Source organism: Diabrotica virgifera, chromosome 8, assembly GCF_917563875.1.
Source record: "Diabrotica virgifera virgifera chromosome 8, PGI_DIABVI_V3a".
Taxonomy (NCBI): Eukaryota; Metazoa; Arthropoda; class Insecta; order Coleoptera; family Chrysomelidae; genus Diabrotica; species Diabrotica virgifera.
In genome coordinates this window covers 69226696-69252581 of record NC_065450.1, presented here as the reverse complement: position 1 = coordinate 69252581, position 25886 = coordinate 69226696, and the positions used below count along the sequence as shown (strand labels likewise).

Below are 25886 nucleotides of genomic sequence, written 5' to 3'. Positions count from 1 at the left end.
AACAAACTTAAAATTCCAAATCTCTCTACCTTTATTTTTCTAAAAACTAATAATTACAGCTACCTGTGGATTTTACCTTTCACGTAACAAACAATCTTTTTAAATTATAATCCTAAATAAATTGTATTTTCACTTCACTTTATTTACAAATGTCTTTAAGTCTTCAGAGAAAAACTCATTAAGGATAAACCCATTGCGTAAAAGCTACCTTCTACTAAATAGTTACAAATCAGTATACAGGGTGTATCAAATTCATGTGTCCGCGTTATAATTAAAAAATTAAAATTTTTACTCTATCTTTGATTGATAAAGTGATAGGTACATAATAATATATAGAAGCAAAGTTGTAGCTAATGAAAAGTAGGTTCTTATTCGTCAAATTTCAAATCGAATATTTCATCGAGAAATATCCAAAAAACGGAACACTCTTTGGAGAACACTCATTACAACTTTTTAAAGTGTTTAAAAAAAGGTTTATTTTTGTTTTTTAAAAAAAAACTTTTAACATTAAAAGGAAGTGAGTTACGCTCAAAATAATGTTGGTCCCTTTTATTTTTTGGTAAAAAAAATCGCGAAAAGCACCCCCTAATTAGCATCATAAATAAAATTAATCGTTACCGCTTCACAAGTTACTTTGCTTATTTAATCTTTATACGATATGTAAGTTTCATCGGTCCAAAGTGCTTATTTTTGAAAAGGCTGTAGTTAAAATGGCTTGAACGAGTCACTAATCCCGAGTGTATGGAAACTTTGAACAGCCATAGCATAACCAATTTTTGTTGAACAGGAAATCAAAAAATCTAAAATATCCAGGATAGCAAAACGTAAATTTCATTACTCTTTGAGATTTTTGGTATTACTAATAATTTTTAAGTTATTTTGAAAAAAAAAAGCACTTTTTTTAATTAAAAATTTTACTTTAAAACCAATTTTTTTCAAAAATAAGCACGTTGATTCAATGAAACTTACAGATCATATAAACACAATATTAGTCCATGTGGTGAGACCGCTCCCGTCTGGAAAAATTTCTGATTCGGTTTCTTTGTGGATTCCTATTCAAAAATATCCCCTTTAAACAAATCTGAAGGGTGCCGGGCGGAATTTTTGGGCAAAAATTGTTTAAACAATTTTTTTAACACATACAAAAGATCACGTTTTTTTGCTCCGGAACATATATTTTTGAGTTTTGTCGGTGATTCTGAACAAGAAAGGTATCTTGTAATTTTTCTCAGAAATTGATAGTTTTGGAGTTATAGGCGATTTAAAATCTGAAAAATGCGAAAATACGCATTTTCGAGGCTTAAAAACTCATATTTAAATTAGTATTTTTCACTTTTTCGCAAGCTATATTTTTTAATAGTTTTTCGATAAAATACTTACTTTTTGAATTATTTGCGAAAAATGATCTAAAAACGTTTTTGTTTTGTTAAAAAATGAACATATTCACTCGAAAATAACTCGAAAAATATTGACTTAGTGAAAAAAGTGTATAGAGTAAAAGTTGCTTAGAATTAGTCAGTTTATCGAATTCCGAACTTATTTTGGACATATATTTTTTCACCCCCGAGAAGGGGTGAAACTCACCTCCAGAGCAAAAGCACTCATCGCCACAATATCACTTTTTTTCTTTGACATGTTGGCTATGCGTATGCCAAATTTCATCTCAATGCAAACGGTTCTTTAAAATTTACAGCAAAAACCGTCAAATAAGGTACTAGAAAACTTATTACAAAATTTTTGTGTTTAAAATGATATAGATATAGTTATTTGTAAAACAAAATAAAAACTTTATTCAATTTTATTTATAGGTTAGTTCGTATACAAAGAAGGATTTATATAGCCGCCATTGTACTCCTTCCTTTCATGACAAACACGTATTCTCTTAAAAATGATAAATTTTTAAACTTGCAAAAAAATTTAAAAGAAGAAGATTCTGCATTTTCGTACAAATATCTACCTTGGACTGTCGAAGAAAGAGACGCATATATGCGATCGGGTAAGCTTGGTATGGAAGCATATCTGTTAAAAAGCAAATCTGTTATTACTGGAGCAAAGGCTAAAAGGCAACTGATGAAGTAAGTTAATATTTTTACGTATACAGGGTTGAATGTCTTCTTTTTTTCTTAGATTTTCCCTTTTCGGAGGTCCCTAGTTCTTACTCTTCTTCGTATTCATTCCTGTCCAGCGTGTCTTCTTTAAAAACTTATCCAGCTTGTTAAGATTTTTATTTATTTATAGTACTATACAATTGACCTGGCCTCTTGTGACTAATTCAGGTCGTTTCCTGATGGGATTACAGTAGTTTATTACAATATTATTACTTTAAGAATTTTTTCTATTTGACTAATTAACAATAGCCCTAATCTACTACTAATTATGAAAACTACAAATTGTAAACAATTCTAATAAACAATTCTAATGAACAAATAATAACAACTAAACAAAAACTAATAAACAAAAGATAAATTATTACTTTTTTTTGAACATATAATTTTTATAAAAGTGCTCCCATTTCTCATTCTCAGATGAGAAATGCCAGCACTATTCATCTAAAAATAGTCACGAATAGTTTTAAGTGCAGGTCTAATCGACTTTATGGTATTCTCAATGGTATTTCGGTGAGCCTCAGACCGTTGAGTTTTAAAATTTAAAATATGTTAAGCTTGTTAAGATATGCGTAAATGCAGGGCCGCGCCGTCCATAAGGGCGAAGAGGTGAGGCGCCCTCCGGCGCCGCATTGAAAAGGCGCCGGTAGGTGCCGAACAAATTTTTTTTGACAATACTGAAATTACCAGAATTTTTTTTTATTACCAAAAACAATAATCAAAAGTAATGACATTAGGGAGTTTTTGTTGCTACGTAACGTAACGCATCTCCGTATATGTAAAGCAACTAACGTGTCGTAGAGGATGAATGTTAAAATAGGTAGTTTTTGTAACTGCCTTAACGTAACGTAAAGCAAATCGTAAAGTCATTTTTAAATTCCGTTGACATTAAAAAAATAAAACAATGTTCACACAATATACAATTAATATACAAATGTAAAAAAACATAAATGAATGATGAAATTGTACGGTTTTAATTGCTTCTATTTAAATATAAAAATATTATTTTTCCTTATAGGTCTGGATCCCGCGTATGAAAAAAAAGTTGATTAATAGCAAGCTGAAAATTTGTTAATAACTTAAGGGTGTCTAGTCGGATAAACTTTGATATATCGGAATACTGAAACAGGGGCAGTTTTAATTGTGGAACAGGTTAAAAATTTGGAACGGTCACACCACGAAAACGGCACATTTATTTTGTCCGACAGAATAGACTTAAACTCTCCTAACAGAGATTAAACTCTCATGCAAAAATCAGACTGCTATTTATCACCTGTCATAATTCCTGTCATTTGACATATTCTACATGTTCCACTCATTAAAACGCCCATTTGGTGATAAACTGATTTTTGCATGAGAGTTTAATCTCTGCTCGGAGAGTTTAAGTCTGTTCTGTCGGACAAAATAAATGTGCCGTTTTCGTGGTCTGACCGTTCCAAACTTTTAACCTGTTCCACAATTAAAACTTCCCCTGCTCCAGTGTTCCCATATATCAAAGTTTATCCGACTAGACACCCTTAAGCTATTAACAAATTTTCAGCTTGCTATTAATCAACTTTTTTTTCATACGCGGGATCCAGACCTATTAGGTTAATTTTTTTTTATTTTTGTTTATACCTACTTTGTAGTTGTAAATTATTGTACCTACATCAGAATTCCAGTATAATGTAAATAGTTTGGTAATATTTATTTGAAAATTTTACTGAAACTAGGTCATTTGTTTATCTAGTTATCAATTGTGATGATCACTGTATTTCTTAAATTAATACAAGATTTGTTTGTTTTGTTTTATTAATAGACAACTTAAAAACAATAAAATTTTAAATCTATTATTAGTCCTGTCGCCAGGGGGGTACAACGGCCTCCTTAATTCAGATGGACTTACCCAAGTTTTTTTTATTTATTTTGACCCGTAGAATACGAATTTTTTGGGTAACAGTTGATCCGGATGTCGATAAGATTGTTATAGACAAAGAACTTGAGGAATTACATAACAGCGATTTCTCGCAAAACAAAACATATTTTTGTATTTTTTGTGTCATTCTAGGCAAAAAAATGCTCTGACAAGTTTTTTCGTAGGATGCATAGTTTTCGAGATAACCACGGTTGAACTTTCAAAAAATCGAAAAATTGCAATTTTTGAACCCGAATAACTTTTGATTAAAAAATAAAGTAGCAATTCTGCTTACCGCATTTGAAAGTTTAAGGCAAATTATATCGGTTTTGATTATTTTCATTGCTAAAAATTTATTATTTTATTGGTAAACAAAGCTATAAACACCTAGTGCGTGAGTGATGTTTTCAATGATTTCTCATTTAAGATCTAACGAGTAGGTAGAGTAGCTACAAGTGCAAGCGAGGCAATTTCTACGTAGCATGCGTTAAAACGCATGTATTAGGCACGGGAAATATTAGGAATATTTTTTGCTTAAAATGACCCAAAAAATACAAAAATATGTTTTGTTTTGCGAGAAATCGCTGTTATGTAATTCCTCAAGTTCTTTCTCTATAACAATCTTATCGACATCCGGATCAACTGTTACCCAAAAAATTCGTATTCTACGGGTCAAAATATATAAAAAAAACTTGGGTAAGTCCATCTGAATTAAGGAGGCCGTTGTACCCCCCCTGGCGACAGGACTATATGAAGTTCCAATTTCCAATTACAAACACAGAATAATTTTACTCAAATAGACTAAACCAATAACCACTATAACCTTAAAATGTTTATAAACGGGTAGTACGCTGATGAAATGTTCATTTGGTAGGTAATCGGGCAAGATCCTCGTGTGCATTCGGTGACTTTCGTCTCGATAGGGATGCGTTCTCACGTACGTATCAGAGCGTTAGTTTAGGTAATACGTATCGAGATACGGGAGTTCAACCATCAATGCGCAAGCGTACATGTCAAAAAGATGCGTTACGTTTACGTATTTGTGTGCACAAAAACTCCCTAATGACTAAGGCCGTTCAACGTAACGTAACGTAACTCTTTAAAAATTGCGTTACGTAATACTTGAACGCCTCATTACGGTGCGTTACATAGGAGGGAGGGGGGGTCAAAAATCGCGTTACGTAAGAAGGATTTTACCCACTTGTCAAATCAAACCAGAAATTTAGCAATATTTTATTGTAAAATTGAAAACTTACCAATCGTAGGTAAATAAAAATAGCAACTAGTATTACTTTGATCCCATAAGTGTACGAAACTTTATTTATCTCATTAATCTGAACTATATGTTTGTTCTCTGATACTGTAATCGTTGTTTTTTGTAAATAACGAAGAAGTGATTCACGCACTTCAAGAATAAAGAAAGGAAAAGCAGTTGGAAAAGATGATATTTTTGGGGAATTGTGGAGAGCATTACGAGAGACAGGAATAAAGTGGCTAGCAGGTTTATTTAATAGAATTAGAGAAGTTGGACAAATGCCAGACGAATGGAGAAACAGTATATTAGTACATGTTTGCAAAAACAAGGGAGATATGCAACAATGTACAAACTACAGGACTATAAAACTACTTAGTCACACCATGAAAATATGGGGGAGAGTAATAATTGATAGACTCATACGTGTAGAAACCGAAATATGCGATAATCAGTTTGGGTTTGTGCAAGGCAGATCAACAACAGATGCAATTTTCATTATAAGGCAGCTGATGGAAAAATACAGGAATAAAGACACAAACGCTTATATGGTAGATCTTGTGAAAGCTGTGATGATAGAATTCCTCGAAAGATTCTGTGGTGGGTACTCAATAACAAAGGAGTTCCGGATGAATATGTAAATATTGTGAGGGGTATGTATGAGGGAGCAACAACTAGTGTTAAGGCAGGTGTGGAAGAGACTGATAGATTTCATATGAAAGTAGGATTGCACGTGTACCAAGACTCAGTACTTAGTCTTTACTTATTCTTTTTAGTTTTGGATCAGATAACAGCGAAGTTACAGGGTAAAATTCCATGGTTCTTAGTGTAATGTATGCTGTTGGTGTAGTGCTAGTATGAAATAGTAAAAGCAACTTAATGTCCAGTTGCACCAACACCTAAATGATTGATTTGGATTGCCCGTTTATTTTAAAATATAATTGTCAAAAAACTGTCAAATTATAAACAGAAATTTTAAAGATTCTCCCAAAAATATTAAATTTTAACATTCGAAAGGAAAGAAAAGTGTGTTATTAAATTTGATGGCAAAAAATTTAATATTTTTCGGGAGAATCGTTAACGTTTCTGTTCTTAATTGACAGTTTTTTGACAATTATTAAATTTTAAAATAAACGGGCAATCTAAATAAAAAAATCAATCGTTTATTTGTTGGTGCAACTGGACATTAGAACAAAAACTGGAACAGTGGAGACAAGCTCTTGAGGAAAAGGGTTTAAAACTTGATGGATTCGACCGTTACTTGATGGAAGTTCATTTTATCTAAAGTGATCACTTGAGAAAGGCACTCCGCCGAAACAGCTGTAGTCACTTAGTTATAATAAATTTTGTGGAAGTATAGAAAACAAACGTTTTCAGTGTTTTATTGTTAGGTTTAAAACTTTTTGAAAAGTAATAGTTTTAAATACCTACGATCGGTATTACAGAGTAATGGGGAGATAGATGGAGATGCATGTAGTGGAATTAGAGTCGAATGGATGATGGATGAAGTGGAATTAAGCGAGTGGTTTTTTGCGTGACAGAAAATTCTATAAAACAGCTATACGCTCTGAGCTTCGCTGGTGGCGCTCCTAGCGGATTACTAATTCAACTTTCACCGGTAATTTTTAAATTTATTATTTAATTGTTATCGCTTAACATTTACAACGCAAAAAAGTAATTAAATTGTAATCGATTTTTTTAAGATTTTGCTAATCATTTTGACGTTCTATTGATAAAATATGAATTTCTTACTTCGGGTACTTTCACAATTATCGTGTAGATGGCGCTAAGATTTTTAGATTTAATTATAATTACATATTACGGAACATTAAAAAAACTTAAATTCAGTATTTAAAACGTAAGTATATTTAAGGTAAAAATATATACCACAGCTTTGACCAACTAATATTTTTTATAATTAATGTTTTTAATTTTAATTTTAAATTAATCACTTTGACATTTATGTCAAATTTCCGGTAAAGGTTTACAGACTTGCCACTACTGGCGCTCGCGAATTTCTAAATATTACCTCTACGTACGAGCTCGCAGCGTATAAGGCCAGCTATGACGTACGGAACTGAATGTTGGACAGTTAAAAAGAAAGAAGAACGACGAATGCATTTGGCGGAAATGAGAATGCTTAGATGGATGACTGGAGTGACAAAGAAGGATAAGATTGGGAATGAGTATATTAGGGATTAGGGGAAGTCTAGGGGTGACACCAATAGGTGCCAAAATGAGAAAGTATAGGTTAAGATGGTTTGATCATGTTCAACGTCGAGACAAGTCACCCAATAGGAAGAATTCTTGAACTGCAGGTTCCTGGAAGGAGTAAGAGAGAAACACCAGAGAAGACCTGAGGTGAGACGCTTAGGCAGGATATGTCGGTAAAGGGGATTAATATCGATATGATCCAATACAGAAACTTATGGAGAAATGTAATTAGGGAAACTGAGCCCACATGGAGATCAAAGCAAAGAGAATGATGATGAAACAAATCAGGGGCGGCCCGTCGGGGTAGGCAAGGTAGGCGCCGCCTACCCTCTTCAAATGTAGTACAATAATATAAATTATTAATATAAATTACTTATTTCAAAATTGTAATTTATAAATTTTGACACAATACCTACAATAAAATAGCAAAAATTATCCAAATTATTTGTAAAAATATCCAAAAAATTTTCTCCGTAGTTATAATTATTGTACGCTCCTTGTAGTATCAGTAGTACTGTATAAGATTCTATATTCTTCCTGGGTCAGGCAATTGAAAACGTAGCCTGAAATAGAACGACGCCAACACCGAATTGACCTGCGATCTCTCTCTGTTTACGCGAGCAGGCCTGCTGCAGGTCTCGCGTATTCTACGATTTTGAAAGGGCGCATAGGCACAGAGTCTTATAGCCGGACCTCCAAAATTTTATCAGTTGCTTCTCTTGTGTCTTGTGAAACTGTTTTAAATAATTTTGTTTTTTGATTTTGGCTGTTATTAGTAGGTTAAGTATTGAATAAAACTAGGTAGGACAAATTAAATTTGGAAAACTGAATAATAAACAGGTAAATTTGAGATCGGTCTATTGAAGGGCATTTTAATTTTATATTAATTTAGTAATAATTCACTAACGACAAATAAATCTGTGAATAGTTATTTGTCAGTCGTCCATTATATTTTATAGATATAGATAGAAGTGTTATTAGAATTTATAGATAATTAAAAATTTAAAGCGAGGTTAATTGTTAACTTATCAATTTATTCGAAGAGTAAATTATTATTTGATACAAAAATAAAATAAGTAATATTTGACGTTGTTGAAACGTAGGTGTGTTAGTTTTATTGGTGGAAAAACTTTAGTCATCGAATATGAATATTTTAAACGATGTAATATGCAGTTTGATCGATACGCCTTATTCAAGGCGCCAAAATCAAGAAAGGTCAGAAATTATTTCAATGGGCCGGCCTTTACCAAATTTAACGATTTTATCCACAGATAAGACAAAAGACAATCGACCATTTTCGAGATCGTTTAAAACAATATGGTATGAAAATCATAAATGGCTAAGCGGAATGTTGCTCTCAAATTTGAAGCAAAATGTTTGGGTGAGTCAGGGATATTCAGATTTGAAAAATTTATCAGCTAGTGTAAAAAAACATGAATCTTCGAAAGAACATTTAAACAATTGCTTAGGTTGAAAACGGTTAGAAAAAAATAAACAAACTATTGACAGTGCTTTAGCTGGACAAATTTCTCTATCTAATAAGATATATAATGAAGAAGTTGAAAAAGATTGAAGAAGTTGAAGAAATTGATGTTACAATTCTGTTAGTAAAACAAGAACCTGCATTTCGCGGTCGTGATGAGAGCCATAATTCTTCAAACATGGGTAATTTTAAAGAAATTTTTAATGTAGTAGTTAAACGCGATCAGGAAATCCAGGATTATGTTAAAAAATAGAAGGGGTGTTCACGGGTTTGTCAAAAACAATACAAAATGATTTAATAGATTGCCTTGCCGATTACGTAAAAAATGAAATTTCAACAGAAATTAATGAAAGTCAATTTTTTTCTATACTAGCGGACGATACTACTGATATAACCGAAAAATCACAGTGTATTTTAACAATCCGTTTTGTTAAAAAAGTTGGTCAGGTAACAGAAAGATTTTTAGGGTTTTTTTATGTTAGCGAGAATAGATCTGCAGACGCTCTATATAGTTTAATTTCAAACGTGCTTGAGCCATATGATTACAAAAATAAATAAATTGTTCAATTTTACGATGGAACAAGTGTAAACTCTTTAAACGGATTACAATCAAAAATTAAAGTAGATGCTCCAAAAGCAATTTTTACACATTGTTGCGCTCATAGATTACATTTAGTATTGCAAGACGGCTCAAAATGTATTACAAATTGTAGGATATTTTTGTCGCCTACCCGAAGTATATGTGTAGCCTACCCGCATACTGAGGTCGCGAGCCGCCACTGAAACAAATAGTTTGCAGGTTTTCGCTTTGTGCATGACTGACGCGACACCTAGCGCTTTCATCTGACATTTTTGGATCTCACAATTTGACGTTAAGCATATAATAAATAGGTAACAGTTATATACCATCTTTGACAAAACTTTTTATACAAACAATGACAATGACATTACAAAGATAGCTCCAATATTGCCATATTTAGCCACTACTCACATTGGCATCGTTTCAAGGTACCCCCACTATAGTCAAGCACGCAGCGAATATGGTATACCGATTCATTAAGTTGCAAAAAACTACTTATAAATGAAGGAGGAAAGGGGCGCCTAAAATTTCTTACCCCGGGGCGCTTGAAAGCCTTGGCGCGGCCCTGCGTAAATGGCTGTAGATCCAGAGTACGGATAGGTAACAAACTCTCAGAATCGTTCGGAAGGAGATGTGCTGTCACCTCTCCTTTTTAATATAATTCTGGAGAAAGTAGTAAGAACAGCACAAATTAGAACAGAATTACTGACAGTAAATGAACCAAAATTACTACTAGCATACGCGGATGATATTGGCATTGTGGGAAACACAGTCACCAATGTGAAGGAGACTTTCAATAAATTGGAGGTGGAGGCAAATAAAACTGGTTTAAGGGTAAATGAAGATAAAACTAAATACATATGCATTAACAGACAAAAGGGACGAGATAGAATAGGGTAAAATATTACGATAGACCCATATAACCTTGAAAGAGTGGAGAGTTTTAAATACCTCGGAACAACAATCATTCCAGATAACGATATCACGGAAGAGATTAAAGGGAGAATTCAGGCAGCAAACAGATGTATGTATAGCCTCCACAATACTATTAAATCTAAGAGCCTAACACGAGCATCAAAGATTAGAATATATAAAACAGTGACTAGACCGGTGCTCATTTATGGGTGTGAGACGTGGACTCTGACCAAAGTAATTGAAAGAAAACTTAGATGTTTTAAGAGAAAAATCCTCAGAAGAATCTTTGGACCTTATCACGACTCTAATACCTACCAATACCGAATGAGAACAAATGCTAAGGTCAAGCAGATGTAAAGGGCGAGCGACGTAGTCCAAGAAATTAAATCTCAGCGTCTAAAGCAAGAAACCCATTATGAACGGCCAGCACGGCACAGCCCGGCACGGCACAGCACAGGCCGGCCCGTCCAAAAACCCATTTGTAACGGCCAGCGCGGCACGGCACCGGAAAAATGATCATTTGCCATAAATGATAATGTATTTTTATTAATAAAATATATACAGAGAGGGGCTAAATTATCGAATAAATTCATTTTCTCTAAAATGGACGGCTTTGGAAGAAAATACCAAAACAGGTCGATTTTTACTTTTAAATTACAATTTTTTGGCATATACAGTGGAACCTCGATTATCCGTCACCTCTGTTAACCGTCAGGGTCCATTAAGTTATATTGTATACACAAGTAAAAATTGAGTCATCAATTCATTTTGTTTGAGCATTGCGATAAGCCAAACGAAATTCATTGAAATGTACACGTGCAGTTATGCCATCACCGCATTTTTTTATGTAAATAATTTTTGTTCTTATTCAGGGCTCTGATTAAATTTCAATTTAAATAGGTAATGATAAATGATACCATACTTTTAGAGTTCTATTTTTAGAATCGCAAGCCGAAAATAAAAATGTACATCACACAAATTATTAGTTAATATCTGTGTGTCACCATAACAGTATGATTTTTATTTTTTTAATGTTCTGTTAACCGTCTTCTCGATTATCCGTCATACCCTTGGTCCGGTGCCCTGACGGATAATCGAGGTTCCACTGTATTTCATACTAGAGACGTCATTCATCTGAGCTTAATGATGTAATCGATGATTTTTTTAAATGGGAATAGGGGTTGTGTGGCATCTCATTTGAAAGGGTGTTCAATCCTCTATTCAGTAATATAAACAATAATATCATTATTTATACAGGGTGGCCAAAACAATAATTTTTAAATTACATTAATTGACGCAAAAATAAAAATGTATGTAATTTATTTAACTCAAAATACATTGTACTGCTGTCAGTAAATAGAAAAAAATGTTTATTTCACAAATAAACATTTCGTTTCACTTAAATTAAATCACAAACAGCCTCCCACCTACCTCTTGACAGTTTGAACATTTAATTTAAGCGAAAAGCAATGTTTTTTGCCAAATAAACATTTTTTTCTATTTTCTGACATAAATTAGAAAGTATTTTGAGTTAAATAAATTGCATACATTCTTCTTTTTTCGTCAATTAATTTAATTAAAAAAGTATTTTTTGGCCACAAATGAGATGCCACACGACCCATATTCCCATTTAAAATAATCATAGATTACGTCATCACGCTCAGATGGATAACGTCACTAGTATGAAATATATGCCAAAAAATTGTAATTTAAAAATAAAAATCGACGTGTTTCGGTATTTTTCTCCAAAGCCGTCCATGTTAGAGAAAATGAATTTATTCCATAATTTAGCCCATCTCTATATAGGAGAAAAATGTTATGTATTGTTTTAATTTTATTTTAGAAACGCATCATGTCATCTATGATATATTTTAAAAACTATCGTAAAATAAAAGTTTTTAAAAGACATAAACTACACAATTTTAATGAATATGCATCATGTTAAAAAAACGAATTCATGGTTAAAAGATAATGTACGTACCTGTCCATTCATCAAAATGTTCGGATATTTGTACCCATGCATTGTCCTTTTTCTTGCTATCGTGATAACCTGGGTCCGATGCATCATACAAAAATGGGTATTCTCTGACACTCTCAATTAAAAGTTCGTCCATATTATTTCAAAAGAAACAACGCGCTTTCAATTAAAAAATCAACAATATAATATTTTATAACAATTATGACACACTAGCGCCGACTTGCCGTTCGACTCCAACGGATTTTATTCTACTCGGAGAATTTCGGCCGTTCCGTTTGCGTGCTGGCCTGTGCCGGGCCGGGCTGGCTGCTCGTAATGGGTTACGTTGCATTTAAAACTATACAAATGAATTTGGACTGTCCTGTGCCGTGAGGGGCTGTGCCGGGCTGTGCCGTGCTGGCTGTTCATAATGGGTTTCTTGCTTAAGATGGGCTGGCCATGTCCATAGACCCTAATAACTGCCTTACCAAACTGATTTGGGAGGAAGCCCCCACAGGAAGAAGGCTCTTAGGACGCCCACGAATGCGATGAAGAGATAATATATGGTCAGATTTAAGAACAATGGGACTACCCACTGACCCAACTATCATGGACGTCCGTTCGAGATGGAAGCGAGTTGTGCAGTCAGCCAAGACCCAACCCGGGTTGTAGTGCTACCAGAAGTAGAAGAAGAAGAAGTGTCTTCTTTACTTCCATACAGTCCTTCCATCAACTTATAACAGCTCTATCCTTAGTTCCACATAGTTTTTATTTCTACGCCTAACGTGACCAATGTTGAAATATTCAACTATAAATTATTGCCTATTTTTATTAGTGTTACAATGGACACATGAAGTCTTTCTTCGTGGGCGGGCATTTCTCCGAATGCATTAGGGCGATACACTCTTACCTAAAATTGCATAAAGTATCATGTTACCAGGGATGTGAATGCCAGAACTGTATGTTAGTTCTGCGTTCGATATTTAGTCTGTAAGAATATCTCGTAGTAGAAACACATGTCTTAATTTTTTTGTATATTATTAAATTACGGGTTTTCGGTTAAAATAAATAGTTTGTTTACTATTATTTGTACCTTTTATTGTCTGCTATTTCTAATAATCAAACCATTGCAATCTTTGTTCTTGAATATTTTTGAGACTGTAGTCATCTCTACTCATTGCCTAATCAAGTCGTTCCTGATTATGTCCTTCTTCTTACCCAGCATCCACCGTAACATTTTCGTTTCAGTTACCTCCATCTTCTTTTCCTAAATCTTCTTTATAGGTCACTGTTCACCGCCGCCGTATACCAACGCAAGTCTCACCATATTCTTGTATATCTTTTCTTTCGGTCCTTCCCCGATTTTTAGATCACAGAGTACCCGCTCATCGCTTCCAGTTAAATCAACCAGTCTGTGTCCTGGGGCCATTTTCTCGATCTTCTTCTTCTTCTTCTTTTAGCCCATTTCTATCCAATTTTGGACATAGGCCTTCCCCAAATCTTTCCATTTTCGTCTGTCCTTGGCTGCGTTTTTCCAGTTTATTCCTGCAGCTTTTACAATGTCGTCCTTCCATCGCATCTGAGGTCTTCCTCTTCCTCTTTTTCCTGTCCACGGTCTCCAGTTTTGTATTTCAGCATTCCATCTTTTATCTTCCTTTCTCGCATTGTGGCCCGCAAATCTCCATTTTAACCCTGTTATATGTTCAGTTACATTTTTTACTTTTGTTTTCTCTCTTATCCATTTGTTTGATTTTCTGTCTTGTAGTTTTATTCCCAACATGGAGCTTTCCATTTTTCTCTGAGTTATTTCAATTTTGTTTATGTTGGCCTTTGTTAATGTCCATGTTTCTGAGCCATACGTCAGAACAGGACGGATGCACTGGTCAAATACACGGGTTTTTAGGTACTGTTGTATCTTTGTACTTTTTAGTATCCACCTTAAATTTCCAAATGCTGCCCACGCCAATCGAATTCTTCTCTGTACTTCAGTTGTTTGGTTCTCTTTATTAGCTTTAATTATTTGACCCAGGTATATATATATTCGTCAACAACTTCAATATTGACATTATTTATATTTACATTCATTCTGTCGTTTGTATTTGTCATGATTTTGGTTTTACTCATGTTCATTTTTAATCCTATCTTCTCCGATGCGTGTGCTAGTTGAGTCAGCATTGTGGCTAGTTCTTCTCCATCTATTGTCCCGTTTTATTACATCGTCAAGGTACAGTAGACCCTCTCTATAACGAACACGGTTATTACGAGGTTTCGCTTATAACGAGGTACACTAGATGTCCCATGAAATTCCTATTGAACAGTAACACCTCTATAACGAAGCATATTTGCTTATAACGAGGACAAATGAAATCGTAGAATATGAATATTTACCTGTTTTCAGCGCTGTAATGGCTATAAATAAAAACTCCAACTGAGAGAAATCCCCAACATCTGTGTGGTTATCGAGGATAGTGCTGTAATAAAATCCACCGCCTATAATAAGCCTCTTCCTGTTCTGTTTATCTATCGACCGATATTGAATATTGTAAAAATATTGACAATTTATGATGGCGAAGCCTTATTGTCGAGGAAACAATATTTAGCATCTTATATTGCTCCGAATGGCTTCACTATAGGAAGTTAATGTTTTAGAAAACTATATATTCATATGTACGCACAATATTGTTCTTGTCTGATATAACGAGATCCGCTTATAACGAGGTAATTAGTCCGCAATTTCAGTTCTCGTTACTACTCTACTGTATTTAAATTCTCCTACTCGTCATAGTTTTTCTCCAAGCAATTTTATTCCTCCCATCCACATAATAGGTGGTTCGGAGGAACGGGTTGAAAATGGAGTATATTCAGCTTTCAACCTGTTAACCTTAAATACCTCAATAGCCCCTCTCCAACATTTCTTTGCTCTCGTCTACTAACACGAGATCATCGGGACAGAGCATTGACCAAGGAACCTACTCCGTCCGTTTGCATCAAGGCTCTAGTGATGTTGATTATACAGTGCTAGTCAAAAGTCCGTACCCCCTCCACCCTCGTATCTCTTGAACGGTTATACCTATAATAGTGAAATTTGGAGGGAGGAAATAAACGGACATAAGTTTGACAGGACTAGTCATGACAGGTGACGTAATAGTGACAGATGACGTTACAGAGCCACTGTGACCGATAATTTTAAATGGGACCTTATGGCAAGTGATACCTCGTTTGAAAGGTATTCAAAATACCTATTCAGGCATACTAATTTTTTGGGTTTTAGTTGATTTTGCTTTTGGTGAATAAATTAAATAAATATAATATTGTAGTTTCGCATTTAATGCTATGGTTAGCTATGGTTTTTTTGTCAAAAAAGTTGACGTTTTTCAATTCTCTAGTAGTTTTTACGTCAACGTCAACATTTTTGACAAGCAATCATACACGGAATTTTGAATTTTTATTAATTAAATTCGAAACTACAATTTTATATTTATTTCATTTATTAATCAAAATTAGCTTAAACTCAAACAAAATTAGTATGACTGAATAGGTATTTTCAATACCTTTCAAACGAGGTATCACTTGCCATAAGGTCCCATTTAAAATTATCTGTCACAGTGGCGCTGTAAAGTAATTTGTCATAATTACGTCACCTGTCATGACCAGTTAAGAAGCTTACGTCCGTTTTTTTCCTTCCTCCAAATTTCACTATTATAGATATAACTATTCAAAAGATATGAGGGGGGGTACGGACTTTTGACTAGCACTGTAGTTACTTTCGAGTATTCGTTACAAATCGTTACTTTTGTATAAAGTAATCATTTATTACAGTATTCGTTACTTTGATTACTATGATTACTTTTGTTACTTTTGTATTTGAGTACCGGTAATCATATCGAGAATCGTATTTCTCAGTAGGTAGGTATTTTGTATAGGTATAGATATAGATCTAGATAAAAATATAGGGTTATCGCATTCGATCTTTGTTAGTGATATATACCGTATATTATATATTTATACGGTATATATTACGTATACCATTATAACTTCCTCTGTTTCATCTTCTATCTTCTCCTCACCCTCACACCCTTAAAACGTTTCAAACCGATAACGATATTCGATAACACTCGTAAAATACGGATCCCGTCCCGAAGATTGGTACAAAGTAATCAGAGTAATCAAAGTAACGATTTGTCTCTTCGTATAGTAATCGTTACTTTCGGTATTCCTAAGTAACGAGTACTTTATTTACTAACGAATAGTTACTTTTTCAACATCACTACAAGGCTCTTCACTGACTAGCGGTGAATAGCCTTGATGCAAACACTGGAAAATTTTAAGCAGAAAACTGGCGCTACATTCTGAGTGAAATAGAAAAATGTAACAGAGAAGATAAAAACTGAAGACGGGATTCAACCCAACGTAAAAAAGATTAAACGCAACGTGAAATAGAGAAATTTCTGTCAAAATTTGGTATTTATGACCCTTAAGATCATACCAAATGCTAAAATTTATCGTCCTGTGAAAAGAGACGGTTCAAGATCTGTCAACTGGCCAACCGAGAGTACGATCAGTGTCGTGGTAATTTTATGGTCAACTACGTTTTGTTTTAATCTTTATCATTGTGTGAATTAACCAACCTGTGTGGAGGAGTGTGTGGAGAGAAGGAGATGGCATTAGACAAAGAGTCTTTTTGCCACAGAATCTTGTTATAAATATGTTTAAATTTTTACCTTAGAATCATTTATAAACTTGATTAAGATATTAAATATAGATTTGTCAGAATAAGATAAAAGATTGCTGATGCTAACTGGAAGGCTAATGTTAAGGTTAATTAAACCTAAATATAAGTTTCGAGTCTGATCCCTATGATTAAAACAATCAAAGAATACATGGTTCAGATACCCGATGGACTCATGGTTACACGAACAGAAGGGAGTTTCATAGATTCCAATCCTATGTAGATGCTCTGGAAAAAGGCCATGGTTAAGTTTTAGCCGGGTTATTAATGAGGAATGTACTGAATTAACCAACCTACTAATATTTTTACCGCCACCACTGGGGGTGTAACTTTTTTGGTTGTTTTTATTCTTCGGGACATATGCTTTGACCCATTTTATCACAAAGTAAATATTACTAATTTTACCGTCTAGTAGGGTGGTAACTGCGTTCTCTTTCTTTTTTACTATTATATATTATATCTCTCTTTGCCGAAGTCTAAATTTTTAAACACTTGAAGCTCGCATTAACACGCGCTTCAACCTCGTCGTGTCATTTCCCCTTTAGACGCTTCCTCATATGTAGCGGGAACCCATTTCTCCCTGACACATCTCCATATCTCTTGTCTGGCACCTGTGTCGTACGCCAGGGTGAACCTGGTACCCAGGGTACCTGGTACCTGGTACCTGGGTACACCTGCTACCCAGGGAACCTACTGTTTGCCTCGTCTTCTGGAAGTTTTCAGTAAATTAGTTAAAAAAATAGTCAAAAATCATTACTCGGGCACTCGGGGTGTTTTTGGGTCGCTGACGATGAATATGAGATCGAAAGTGATCTAAGTAGTACCTGGTGCCCAGGGCACCTACTGTATACCTCGTGACTAATGAGTTTTCGGCATATTTATTAAAAAATTAGTCAAAAATCATTAGTCACGAGATAAACAGTAGGTACCCTGGGCACCAGGTACTCCGGAGATCAATTCCGATATCATATTCGTCGTCAGCGACCCCAAAAGCTCCCTTAGTAATGATTTTTGACTAATTTTTTAATGAATTTGCCGAAAACTTCAGAAGGCGAGGTAAGGAGTAGGTACTCTGGGCACCAGGTACTCCGGAGGTCACTTCCAATGTCATATTCGTCGCCAGAGACCCCAAAAACCCCCGAGTAATGAATTTTGACTAATTTTTTAATGAATTTGCCGAAAACTCTTGAAGACGAGGTAAACAGTAGGTACCCTGTGTAGCAGGTACTCTGTAGATCACTTCCGATGTTATATTCGTCGTCAGCGAGCCAAAAACCCCCAAATAATGATTTTTGACTAATTTTTTAATGAATTTACCGAAAACTTCCAGAAGACGAGATAAGCAGTAGGCACCCTGGGCATCAGATATTCCTGAGATCACTTCCGATGTCATATTCGTCGTTAGTGACCCCCAAAACCCCCAAGTAATGATTTTTGACTAATTTTTTAATAAATTTTTTGCCAAAAACTCCACAAGACGAGGTAAACAGTAGGTACCCTGGGCTTCAGGTACTCCGGAGATCACTTACGACATCATATTCGTTTTCAGCGACCCCAAAAACCCCCGAGTAACATTTTACTCATTTCCGCCGATAATTAACGAGTTCTGAATTTTTTATTGTCTTTTTGAGATGCACTTTAAGAATAAATTTTTTGTATGCAGTTTTTCAATATTATCTCATCACTAGGGGGTCACAAACTTTCCTGGCGCATTCACGAATCGAATGCAAAAAGATTTATTAAGATCCGTTTTGTCCTTTTTTTTCGGAGGTTCAGTGCTTCGTTGCTTCGACTATTAGTTTGTTTTATATTCATTTCTAATCCATATTTTTCATAGAAAATGCTTGTCTTGTTAGTGATAGTTGGAGTTATTCAGCAGAGCTTGTCACAATCACTGTGTCATCTGAATTTATTCCTTCACTTTTAGATATTAATGCTTCTTCAAAAACGGATTGACTACATACATTGAATAGTAATGGAGACCTAATACATCCCTGTCTAACTCCTCTCTTTTTTGTGCTCTTTGTAATATTTGCTTTATCTTAATAACATTTTGATTATTGTTTGTAGGTACTGGCTGCCAGAAATGATATTTAAAACGATAGTCTTCTGTCTATTTTTGTGGATTTTTATGTACAAACTGAACTTTTTTAATTTAGCTTCTGCTAAAGCTATTTGTTATTTTAAAAATTTGGGTATAGAAACAATATAGAATGTGTATTATATACAATAAATAATATGTAAAGGTCAACCAGTATATATCTACAGTCTGTACAATATATATACCGTTGCACGTGATTATCTACGTCAGAGATCTAAGTTGACATTGTTGCCTAATTACAAACAATTCTTGAATTCATTTTAAATCAAATGTATCACATAATTATTGCAGAAGTGGATTATACAACAAAACAACAATATTCAATGTAAATAAATAAAAACATTAGAAATAGAAAACAAGAATTAAGTTATAAGTTATAATCTTGCGTTAAAGTAGATATAATAAAAATAAAACAAAAACAATAATACAATAAAAATATAATAAAAATTAAAATTAAAACAATCAATATAATAAAACAAATACTTATCGTAAAGAATAAAAACAAATCTGAAGTGTCAATACCGCTACTGTCAAATACATGTTACCGATTTATGCCAAAATGTATCCTGTGTTCGAATTCAGTTAGAGTGTAATTCGAACAAGTGTACTTTATAAAAACGCTTTATATTCCACTTCTACAAATTAAATGAAGCAAATTAGGTTATGTTTCTTTAAATTTACATTAATAGAAATCTTCCAATATTATTTCTACGCTTATGTAATAAAATATGTCTAGTGGCTGTAATTCCAGTGTACTCGGCTAAACGATTCTAAAAAGAAACAAACCTAGCACTTAAATATTTCGTCTTGTTATCATGTGACGTCACGTGCTATGACGCGGATGACGTGCAACGGTATCTATATTGTACGGACTGTATACAACTGAGTCTATTTGGAATTCCTAGATCCAAAGAAGCGCAGTAGATAGAGACAGGGCAAAACTTCTTAGATGACATTCGGCAAAAGGTAGCAGAGCGAGATAATTGAAATTTTCCCGTCTTATCAAATTATGTGTTGACAATGATTTGGCAAAAATGAACTCCACAGAATAAGCCAAATAAAACGGAGCATACGCAGTTAATACAGTGTATCGGAACTACATTTAAAATAGTCAACCGATATAAAAGCTTGACACACATAAATCATAGCAACTTTAAGGCGGAAATACACCATTCAATTCGGGTGAACAATGAGGATGATTCAATTACATACATTGTTGTTAGTAGTCTGCCAATGTATCGTTGCTGCATGATCTTCCTGGCATAAAACCTTGTTATTCTTCTGCTAGTGTTATAATTTCATTCATTCATTCAGTATTTTCGCTTAATACCCTTTTGTTGCGGCTTATTATGGTAACATCATCCGCTTATGCGCATATTTGCATATATTTATACAGTGATGAGCGCGCTAATAACCGGCAAAATAGCGCAAAAGATGGAAAACGTATTAAGTTGTGAGATAAAAAGAAATGAACCTAGCCGAGCTGGGAGATTTAGCGATATTAACCTACGTATAAATTTACATTATATTGATTGTTTCCCACCTTTAGATGTGTCAGAGAAGTAGGTCAACTAAAACTGTCACTTTGATAGTGGTAGTTGCCATAGTCATCCAATACGTCTAAAGGTGGGAAACAATCAGTATAATGTAAATTTATAGGTTAATATCGCTAAATCTCCCAGCTCGACTAGTTTCATTTCATTTTATCTCACTACTTAATACATTTTCCATCTTTTGTGCTATTTTGCCGGTTATTAGCACGCTCATCACTATACATACAGGGTGGTTCATCTTATTCGCCTCGGTCTCTGTACGAAAAACCACTTGATATTTTAAAAAAATTTCCTTACATAAATATGCATGGCCTTTAATACTACAATCTAAAAATAATATGAATTATACAGGGTGCTCCAAAAAAGAGTGGTATATCAAAGTTATATTTTTTCTTACGAAATGCCCTATATCTGATGACATTATTGAATTGACCTTAAAAAATAAGATATACTTTCATAAGGGTTCCCTATACCTAAATATAGGGTGTTTTGATTTATTTCGATTTTTATGAAAATGTAAGGTTTTAGAAAAAAATAAATATCTACGAATCTAAGAATCAGTAACAAATTCTTTCTTGGATCTTAATAATAAGCTATTTATCATACTTAAACAGAAGCTTACTTCAACAAAATTTCTTACAGGGTGGTAAAAATATGAGATTGTTCTATTAACAAATTCAAGCTGTAATAACTTACTTATTTTAAATAGAACACCCTGTATCTTACTAGTCTATCGCGTAGAAAATTTACATAGATTTCAATTTATATTAGGGTTTCCTATACCTATCTTTTACAGGGTGGTCAAGATATTAGATTGTTCTATTAACAAATTCAAGCTGTAATAACTTACTTATTTTAAATGAAACACCCTGTATCTTACTAATCTACCGCGTAGAAAATTTACTTAGCTTTCAATTCTTATTAGGGTTTCCTATACCTATCTCCCTTCTTTTTTTAAATATTTAAAGATTTCCTAATTTGTAAGCTTTAAAAATTAGAATTAAGTAGTTACCTATGTCGTGGTTATGTACAACACATCACCAACACCGGAAATATACTTAAATATCTTAGTCAAGATACTTTCGTTAATAAAATTCACATTTGTATCATTTAATCACACAGAGTGTTCTTATTTTAAAGGACATACTCGATATTCTATTCTTTATAATGGAAGATATTTAAAATCTCTTCAATTCCATGTAAACATTCTCAATACACATGTTATTCTGTAAATATAAATTCCCATTTATTCTGTAAATACCCTTTTTACATATTTTTGTACAATAGGCTCGTTTTCGTCATAGTAACCATTGCATTTAATTGTTTGTAATTGCGATTCAAAGATTCAAACAAAAAGTAATTTACTTAATAACAGTTGGTTTAAGATATGGAAAATACTCATACTGAATGAAATATAATTTAAATATCTTCCAGAATACGGTATCTAATATAGGGTATGCAGTTTAATATAAACATATTATTCAATGTCTCATGTAGGCCAAAATCAACTAAAATAATACAACACTCTGTGTGATTACATGATAACAATGAAAATTTTATTAATGACAGTATTTTGTCTAAGACATTTAAGTATATTGCCGGTGTTGGTGATGTGTTGTACATAACCACGACATATTTACTTAATTCTAATTTTTAAAGTTTACAGATTAGGAAATATTTAAATATTTAACAAATGAAGGGAGATAGGTATAGGAAACCCTAATAAAAATTGAAAGATATAGTATATTGTACAAGAGAGAAAAAAGACATATTTCTCACGAGCGTAGAAGTTTGTTGGCACGAGCCGAGGCACGAGGCGAGTGCCGCAAATCAAGCGAGGGAGAAATATGTCGTTTTCTCACGTGCTGTACACTGTACTTTTTCTATGGATGCGTTTTTGTCAAGAGTTCAAACTTCAAAATTAAATAATTTAGGTGCTTTTATGTAGATTGTATGCCAAAATGGAAATAAAATAAATATTATACACATTAGTAGGTATTTAATATTCTTGATATTTATATACTTTTATTTATTTAAAATTATAGTTACCAGATATATTTGAACAGTTTTGAAAGGTAATTTTTAGTAAGTTTTAATTTGACACATTTTATTTGACATAATATTTGTGTTTGTATTGTGCATGTTACCATGGAAACCGCGATTCTACGTATGGAACCCGTGAGAAAAAATATTTCTCACTGCAATGGCCGACTTTTCTCACAGCCTGAGAAATTGTTCGTTTTGAATGTATGTAAGTAGTGAGAGAAGTTGCACATTGTATACCATCCATAGAAAAAATAAATTTTATACGCGACAGACTAGTAGGATACAGGGTGTTCCATTAATAGTTAAGTTATTACAGCTTGAATTTGTTAATAGAACAATCTAATATTTTGACCACCCTGTAAAAAGATAGGTATAGGAAACCCTAATACAAATTGAAATCTAAGTATATTTTCCACGCGATAGACTAGCAAGATACAGGGTGTTTCATTTAAAATAAGTAAGTTATTACAGCTTGAATTTGTTAATCGAAAAATCTCATATTTTGACCACCCTGTAAGAAACTTTGTTACTATAAGCATCTGCTAAGTATTGTAAATAGTCAATTATTAAGATCCAAGAAAGAATTTGTTACTGATTCTTAGATTCGTAGATATTAATTTTTTTCTAAAACCTTACATTTTTATAAAAATCAAAATAAATCAAAATACCCTGTATTTAGGTATAGGGAACCCTTATGAAAGTATAGCTTATTTTTCAAGGTCAATTCAATAATGTCATCAGATATAGGGCATTCCATAAGAAAAAATATAACTTTGATATACCAGTCTTTTTTGGAGCACCCTGTATAATTCACATTATTTTTAGATTGTAGTATTAATATCCCTGTATATTTTTGTGAAGAAATTTTTTTAAAATATCAAGTGGTTTTCCGTACAGACAACGAGGCGAATAAGATGAACCACCCTGTATATACAGAGTGGGCCAAATAAAAGTGTCCACCTCGAAATTTGGCAGTATCTATTAGATTTTAAGAAAATGACGAAACAGGTCGATTTTTGATCTAAGGGGGACATATTTTTACGGTACACACATCTGTCATTTGTCAACCCCTCCCTTCCACATCCCCCACCCCTTATTTTTAAATAGGGAATAGGGGTTGTGTGCTAGCTCATTTGAAAGGTTATTCAATTCTCCATTCAGTAATATAAACATTAACATAATTTTTTATACAGGGTGTCCAAGAAAAATTTTTATTAAATTAAATTAATTGACACAAAAAGAAGAATGTATGTAATTTATTTAATTCAAAATACATTCTACTGCTGTCACAAAACAGAAAAAAATGTTTGTTAAAAAATAAACATTGCTTTTTGCTTAATTTCAATGTTCAAGCCGCCACCCATCTGCCTCTTGGTAGGTTGAATATTGAATTTAAGCGACAAACAATATTAATTTATCAAATAAACATTTTTTTTTCTGTTTTCTGTCAGAAATAATGTATTTTGAGTTAAATAAATTACATTCTTCTTTTTGTGTCAATTAATTTAATTTAAAATAATTTTTCTTGGACACCCTGTACAAAAAATTATGCTAATATTAATATTACTGAATAGAGAATTAAATAACCTTTCAAATGAGCTAGTACACGACCCCTATTCTCTATTTAAAAATAAGGGGTGGGGAATGTGGAAGGGAGGTGGTTGACAAATGTCAGATTTGTGTACCGTAAAAATGTGTCCCCCTTAGATCAAAAATCGACCTGTTTCGTCATTTTCTTAAAATCTAATAAATACTGCCAAATTTCGAAGTGGACACTTTTATTTAGCCCACTCTGTATATACAGCCGTTCATATCCAATTTTCTAACAAGAGCTTCCAAAGTTAGATTAAAAAGTATTGTTGATAAGGTATCATCTTACCTAACTCCATTTTCAATATCAAATGCCTCTGTCATATCTCTATCTATTCTCACCACGGCTTTGGAACCCTTCAAAGTCATTCGTATAAGTTTAAATAAGTTATTGGGTATTCTTAACATAGATAGTTGCTTCAACATATTTTGTCTATCTATTCCATCAAACGCCTGTTTGAAATCGATATACAAGTTGTAAATTGGTATGTTATATTCAACACATTTTTCATAAACCTCTTAACATACATATGTATTTTGTAGTTGACCTCTTTGGTCTGAAACCGCATTGGAATTCACCAATCATTTCTTCCGAAAAAATTCCAGGCGGCTGTATATAATTCCTGATAATACAGTCGAACCAGCTTATTAGAATACCGGGTAAAGGAATATGCCGGTTTAAGGAATAGAAATTTGAGGTCCCGAAACGTTTATACCAGCAACCAATGATCGGTTATTAGAATATCCCGGTTATAGGAATACCTTTGCTTGGCACGAAGGCTATTCCAATAAGCGGGTTCAACTGTATCTTATAGACGACATTTAAACCTGTTATGCCCCTATAATTTTCGCAAAGTCGTTTGTCTCCCTCCTTGTACATAGGAAGTAGGATACCTACCTACTTTTCAATTTTCTGGGATGACTTCTAGTGTCCATAGTATGCGGTAGATTAGTTTATGGATATGCGCATATCTACAATTATTTATCAGTTGTGCAGTTATTCCATCTGTTCCAGGTGTTTCATATGACGTTAGAACTACTTTATGGTCTAATCATATGACAACTATAGCCGACTTCGTGTAACCAGACATAAGATAACCTCTTTTGTAACATGTAACATGTGACTTGAAGCAAAACTTTAAAACAAAATAAAAAATATATTATTTCTATAATATTAAACCTACCAGGTGCTTTGTTATTTTTTAAATGTTTTATGACTTTTATAGTTTCTTCCAATGTTGGTAGCTCAAATAGTTGTTCTGCTGTGTGGCGTGGCAAATTATTTCTTCATCTTGGTTTTGTTCTTTTTCTGATTTTAAGAGCCCTTGAAAGTGCTTCTTCCACCTTTTCATTAGTTTCTCTTTCTCGCTGATAATTTCCCCATTTTTGTCTTTGCAAACTGTTGTTCTTGTCATGTATCCTTGTGTGTATTGTTTGGTTTCCTTGTAAAATTTTCTAGTCTCTCTT

At 33.4% G+C, this 25886-nt stretch overlaps 1 protein-coding gene across 7 annotated transcripts in view; it reads left to right on the top strand.

The window, feature by feature from the left end:
- LOC126889443 (putative fatty acyl-CoA reductase CG5065) overlaps positions 1-25886 on the top strand; it is a 268588-nt gene that overhangs the window by 63641 nt on the left and 179061 nt on the right. For 5 of the 7 annotated variants that reach the window (XM_050657757.1, XM_050657753.1, XM_050657756.1 and 2 more), the window contains one exon: positions 1809-2075. In XM_050657757.1, the coding sequence (XP_050513714.1) occupies positions 1809-2075 (267 nt within the window). Of the gene's footprint in view, positions 1-1808; positions 2076-6027; positions 6593-19199; positions 19381-25886 lie in introns of those variants that run through there. The other 2 variants (XM_050657752.1, XM_050657754.1) reach the window with 2 other exon arrangements.